General features: G+C 50.3%; 1 protein-coding gene across 1 annotated transcript; it reads left to right on the top strand.

Annotated features, from left to right (window-relative positions):
* The first annotated feature begins 3656 nt into the window (after positions 1-3656).
* Positions 3657-6192, top strand: LOC136484780 (aspartic proteinase nepenthesin-1-like). The gene is made up of 2 exons (XM_066481735.1): positions 3657-4105; positions 5316-6192. The coding sequence occupies exons 1-2, from the start codon at positions 3720-3722 to the stop codon at positions 6094-6096; spliced, it is 1167 nt and encodes a 388-aa protein (XP_066337832.1). The 5' UTR covers positions 3657-3719; the 3' UTR covers positions 6097-6192.
* Positions 6193-6952: the final 760 nt, after the last annotated feature.

The following is a 6952-nucleotide window of genomic DNA, read 5'->3' as shown; positions in this document are numbered from 1 at the left end:
GTTTTCGCCTCGTCCGACCCCAAGGCGTGGGCTCTGACTCGTCCGGTCCCACGGGGAGGGCTTCGCTTTGTCTGAACCCCGAGGGTCGGATTCCGTCTCGCCCGGCCCCCAGGGTAAGATTTCCGCCTCGCCCGTTCCCTGGGGGTTGAATTTGCTACCGGACAAAAGCAGTGGCCCCAAGGTGGGACCCGAACCGCTTCAACCACTATGGCATGGAGGCACATCACAGACGCGTCCTGATGCGACTGGCGGTCGCATCAGGCCATGCTGGGAGACTCACATCGCCCACCGCATCAATAGGGTGGCACTGTGCTGCCAACTCCCTGCCCGACCACCATCCAACGTCAGTCAACCGGCATCAGTTGACTGGCACTGTACCGTCAACCCCCCGTATGGCCTCTGTCAGGGGACCCTTTGACCATTCCGTCCACTCGGATGGGATAGAAGACAAGAACGATGCACGACGCCCGCACGCATGCAGCAGTGCCCAACAGGACCTCGGTACGACGCCGCTACAACCACGATCTACATGGTCAGCGGGACCCACGCGAAGAGGAGGACGGCACACCTTCGGGAGCCTTATTTCTCTTTCTTTTCCCCTCTTCCCTTCCGTTGTAACCCCTGTTTTTTCTTGGCCTATAATAGGAAAAGCAGGGCGTCCCACTAAGGGGCATTGCACATCACACCATAAGAGCTCAATCGACTGATAGATCGAGTAGTAGAAGCATCGAGCAATCGAACCATAGAGACTTGGGAGCTCCTCCCTCTCTCGCCAGTTTGTAACCCCCTACTACAAACTCAGTGCTAGTAACACGAGTAGCCTGAAACTGGATGTAGGGACATTCGGCCCGAACCAGTATAATCCTTGTGTCCTCTTAGCACATCATCCGGGTCAGACGCACAATATACAAATTTACTAGTTGGTTGTGCAAAACGCCAACACATAGCTTCACCAATGACTTCATAACAGAGGCGGAACCATCCGTACAACTCAGGAGGGGCCAAGACCAAGATAACACATGGAGACAGCACATTCAATGTCTCTTTCACTTGAAAATAATTACAGATACAGTGATTGCAGCAAAGGTAAATAAAAGTTTGTTAGATGTTAGGGGGGGCTTGGCAGCGCAACAGCTTGGCTGACTTTGCACATGCAAATAGCCTATGCACCTGGGGAGCTATAGGGAAATACCAAACGACCTATACGGGACCTCCTCTGGTCTTGGTACCCTCATTTGACGGCCCTTCCTTATACCGTGGAGTTTCATACTTGGGGCACTTGTCCAAGTCTTTGTATTTTTCTCCACGGTACAATATGCAATCATTAGAACACGCGTGGATTTTTTCAACCTCGAGACCGATGGGGCAGATCATTTGCTTGGCCAAGTATGTCTTTTCTGACAACTCGTTTTTTTCTGGGAGCATTTTTCTTATTATAGCTAACAACTGATCAAAGCCTTTATCGCTCAATCCGTTTGTCGATTTGAACTCTAACAACATGATGTCGGCTTCCAGTTTGCTTATTGGACAATTCCTATACAATGGTGTTTTGCCATCTTGTCTCATTTTCTCTAGCTTTCTCAGCTGTCTTTCACTAAGACATCCGGTCTCTATATTACGTAGCAGCTGAGAAATGTCATCGTTATCCTCGGTGTCGTCAGCTAGCGTGTTCCTAAACACATTATTAACTGTGGCCATAGGTTCCGTGTTGACACCGGGTTCCTCGTCAGCATCGTGGATGGCTACGTCAGGCATGTCCACATCATCATCGTTTTCCCGCAGAACATTCACACCATCCTCGCCATGCATAGTCCATATCGTACAGTTTGGCATGAACCCCTTGGTAATCAAGTGTGATCGTATAGACTCAATTTGACGAAAGTTCCTATGATTCTTGCAATCTTTGCATGGGCAGAAGACAGGGTTCCCATTCCCAGCATGGGCTTTGGCATCGGTGATAAACTGGCTGACGCCATGCATGTACCGCTTGTCCGTTCGGGACAGATACATCCACTCTCGATTCATCTCTGCACAAAAAAATACTGAGACAGTAATTACAAAGAATTAATAAGAAATCGAGCTTCATGAACAACAATTGTAGCTCAAAAGTACCATTTTTGGAAAACATTATTGTACACTAATTATTGAAAAATTGAAATTGGTAGCCCCAGCCCTGTAAATTGAAAATCGTAGTAAAAACAATTATTGCACAATATTGAAGAACAACTATTCTACTCTACTTCTAAGAACTAAATATATCATCACATACTAACAATGATGATCTTGACCACCATGGAATAATTAGCTACGAATTTAAATATGTTTATAGACACCAACCTTTTGGATGATGGATTCACCACAATTTGAGCCTTGCACAAATATCCAATTGGAAAAGTGTTCTCTAGAATGGAGAAAGAACTAGAATGAGAATCAAGCAATGTAGCCATCAAAACGAAGCTAATTAAGCAACAAAATCAAAGGAGTGGATGTTTGTTACTAACCTTAAAGCAAAAAGATCAAGCCATTCTTCAAAATCTAAGCACTAGCTTCATGGTGAAGAGCAACCGCAACAATGAAGGGAAGGGCCCAAAAGCGCGCCTCTGTTCTCGGGATGGAAGAGGGGAGGAAGAAGAGGACGGCTGCAGCCTTTTTGTATTGTAGGCTTATTATCATCGGCTTTTGGCTAGAACCGACAGTGATAGTGCCCAATCACTATCGGCTCTTGGTTTAAACCGGCAGTGATGAGTGCTCGCCAAAACACTGTCGGTTCAAGCCACAAACCGACAGTGATGTGATCCTTCACTGCCGGTTTTAGTCCAGCCCCAATCATTTTTTTATTTTCAAGCTCATAACCGGCAGTGAAAGTACGTCACTGCCGGTTCTCACAAATCCGGCAGTGATGAGGCCGGTAGTGATGTGCAAATCTGGCGTAGTGCCTGCTAGCCACACCTAGTTCCGCCACTGCTTCATAAGTTGTCTGTTTTTTTTTTTGCTAAACACCTCTTTTTTCAAAATAGCTCATGGGGTGAAGCTCTTTTTATGCTCTCACAAAGGAATAGATAAAGATGAAGATGAAAAAAGTAGCTTTACATAGCTCTCTTCCTAATTTATCTCTCAGCCATGCATGAAGCTATTGGTAAAGTGTTTTGCACAACAATTTTTCTAAAACAACTCAGTTTATTTACTAAGAAAGCTGTTCAAAAATAGCTTCACTTTTGAAGTTGAGATGTGCTAAAAGATGCCTTAGTAATACACACGGCTTCACACTCGGAAGTGTTCCATGGGATAGGCCAGCGTGTACTGCGAGTTGGTATACTCCATTTGCGATGTCGTTACAAGGAATTCATCATTTCATCATTGTTATTTGTGTCCGGTTTTCCAAATGCCGTGGATAAAACGCTGCGCGTGGTCTTTTTGTGTAAAGGTAAATCACGTACGACTGTACACTTGGCATCGTGGACTCCTGAATCTATATATTCATACGCGTACCTAGTCATCATCGTCGGACCAGGTAGAAATCCTTTGATGTCGAGAAATCCTTACTAAAATTGTGGAATTCTCCTAGTATTTTTAAGTAGTAATAAAACAGTATCATAAGTGATAGCACAAGAAAATCTCACCAGAAGACAATTAGTAGGGAAAATTTATACTAAACTTTGAATGCCAAAACAATAAGAGAAACCCACGTCACAAGCAGAAATCTAAAATTCTGGTTGTGAATGGGGACAACAAGATCGTCCATCCTCGTTCTCGTGACGATCTGCTTCCTCCTCGCCGCTCCTCCGGCCTACTCCGAACGCCGAGGCTTCTTCCGTGCCACCCGGCTGCTTGACGCAGCAGCCTCAGGGTCAGGGAGCGCGCAGACGCCGCTGCAGATGGACAGCAGCGGCGGCGCATACGACATGACCTTCTCCATGGGCACGCCGCCGCAGAAGCTGTCAGCCCTCGCCGACACCGGCAGCGACCTCATCTGGGCTAAGTGCGGCGCGTGCAAGCGGTGCGCGCCGCAGGGCTCCTCTTCCTACTACCCAAACAAGTCGTCGTCTTTCTCCAAGCTGCCGTGCTCCAGCGGCCTCTGCCGTACGCTGGAGTCCCAGTCGACTTGGTTGAACCTCGACGGCACAACCCGCAGCATCTTCTTGACGACGCGCTCGTCCTCCATGTCCTCGCCCAACTCGCGCAGCTCCGCGGCAATGGAGCCGATCCTCACGGCAAAGTCGTCAATCGCCTCGCCGTCCTTGAACGCCGCATTCTCGAACTGCTTGAGGAGGTGCTGCGCCTTGGCTTCCTGCACACGCGTGTCTCCCACGCGCAGCGACTTGATCGCCTCCCAAGCCTCCTTGACCGTCTTCTTCGCGACGAGCCCAGACTTCATCTCCGGCGGCACACCGCGGAGAATGACAGCCAGTGCCCGTCGATCCTTGCCGCGCTCGGCGTTGCCGCCCTCCACGGCATCCCAGAGCTCCATGCCCTCCAGGTTGCACTGCACTTCAAGTGCCCACTCGCGGTAGTTCGTCTTTGTCAGCTTCGGGATCTCGACGCCACCAAAACCGTGCTCCACCACGACCGTACGCGGCGAGCTGGTGCCTTCCTTCACATCACCACCAGCCATCGTCGTTGCCGTCGGACCTCTGCGTGGGATCACGCGCTTCTTCTTCGGCGGCTCTCGTGGTGGACTGAAGGAACCACCGTAGTACATACACCGGCTCTGGTACCAAATGTAAGCTACAGCCAGGAACTCACTCGCACTCACGAACACAAAGTACCGGCGAGGGAGACGATGAACACAAGCTGTTTCCGGCGACGAACGCCACGGCCGACACAACGGCCTGTATCTTGGCACTTTTTATTTCTCTAGACTTGGCAACTATGAATCGAGGAGTACATGGCGTATTTAACAACCACGGGACACACCACGGAGCTCACCTCCACTCACCCGGTCTTTACGCCATGATCAGCACGACCCGCTCAGCGACACCAGGGAGCCATTCGCTCGTCCCGGACTGCGGCTTCCTCCATGCTGACCGGCGCCACGCACACCACGAACTCCTAAAATAGCCAAGCACTGAACTGGTCCTGGCAACTTCCATGCACAGCGACTAGAGTCCAGCTCGACCACGGTATGCCCGAACACAACGCGCCCTGGACAGGCCCTACACCCAGCCTCGCACCGCAGCTCGCCTGCAATGGCACAGACACGGACACAACACACACGACCACCACGACGCGGCACAGTGACGCACACGCCATGGGCACTATGTGTCGTGGTTTATTCTAACACTGGCGACGTGCGGCGGTGCCGGCGCCAGCTCCAGCGCCAGCGGCGCGGTGTGCGACTACAAGTACTCGTACGGCCTCGCCAGTGACCCGCACCACTACACGCAGGGTTACATGGCGAGCGAGACCTTCACGCTCGGCGGCGACGCCGTGCGAGGCATCGGCTTCGGCTGCACGACCATGTCGGAGGGCTGGTACGGCTCCGGCTCCGGCCTCGTCGGGCTCGGCCGCGGGAAGCTGTCCCTCGTCAGGCAGCTCAAGGTCGGCGCCTTCTCATACTGCCTCACCAGCGACACCTCCAAGTCGAGCCCTCTCTTGTTCGGCGCCGCCGGCGACCTGATGACAGGCGCCGCCGTCCAGTCCACGCCGCTCCTCAAGACGTCCTACACCGTGAACCTGACTAGTATCTCCATCGGCGCCGCGACGACGCCCGGGACTGGGAGACACGGCATCATCTTCGACTCCGGCACCACGCTGACGTTCCTGGCGCAGCCGGCGTACACGCTCGCTAAGGTGGCGCTCCTGTCGCAGGCGACGAACCTCACGAGGGTTCCGGGCACGGATGGGTACGAGGTCTGCTTCCAGACGTCCGGCGCTGTGTTCCCGTCCATGGTGCTGCACTTCGACGGCGGCGACATGGCCCTCAGGACGGAGAACTACTTCAGGGCGGTGGACGACAGCGTGAGCTGCTGGATCGTGCAGAGCTCGCCCAGCCACAGGTCCATTGTCGGCAACATCATCCAGATGGACTACCACATCCGATACGACCTGGACAAATCGGTGCTGTCCTTCCAGGCGGCCAACTGCGAGACTTTCTGAAGAATTGAGGGGTCGAATGAACATACACATCTGCTCGTCCTTCCATATTTTGATGGTTACGTTCATGTTGTATCACATGCATGTCATATAATTCAACGCGGGACACGTACACGTATAGTTAATTAGTACGAATGAGATTATTACTAGTAATGTCATAATGTCTTATAGATTCCGTGACTTTATAAGTACTCTCACTCGATTACAAATTATAAGATGTTTTGACTTTTCTAGATACATTACTTTTACTATACATCTAAATATAGTGTATATATAAGTACATAGCAAAAATTATGAATCTAGTAAAGCTAGAACGTCTTATAATTTGTAATGAAGGAGTAAACAGTGGCACTAAACTGAAATGTAAGATTATCTTCATTGTGTATGGATATTATGCTACTTATTACTCCATCTATTTCATATTATAAGATATTTTAGTTTTCTCGATACATTGTTTTTCCTATATGTCTTGATATTTTTTCGAAGAGTCAGCGGGAAGAGCCTAGCGAACATATATTAATAGAGAAGAAGTGTTTTATAATGATAAAAAACAAAAACAACACCCTCACGAAGGAGGCGACAATTCCCTCAAAAAACGAAGGAGGCGACAACGAAATCACGACCACAAGAAACACAAACACCAATGAAACTCAGAAGCAACAACCGTCAAACGCCGCCCGGCACACCACAGTGAACAAGCACAGTAAACTAGAAGGCGGGAGTAGGTTTTCCACAGCGATGCCTCCAATGAGACGGGAAACGACGTCACAAATGCCGTCAACGCTGACAGGAGAACCAAAGTTTTTGAACCGAACTCTTAGAGGGTGAGGGGGCCTTACCATGATGCCTCCAACAAGGG

The sequence above is a fragment of the Miscanthus floridulus genome, chromosome 10 (genome assembly GCF_019320115.1).
Source record: "Miscanthus floridulus cultivar M001 chromosome 10, ASM1932011v1, whole genome shotgun sequence".
NCBI lineage: Eukaryota > Viridiplantae > Streptophyta > Magnoliopsida > Poales > Poaceae > Miscanthus > Miscanthus floridulus.
The sequence above is the reverse complement of the archived record's forward strand: the minus strand, read 5'-3'. Positions and strand labels throughout refer to the sequence as shown.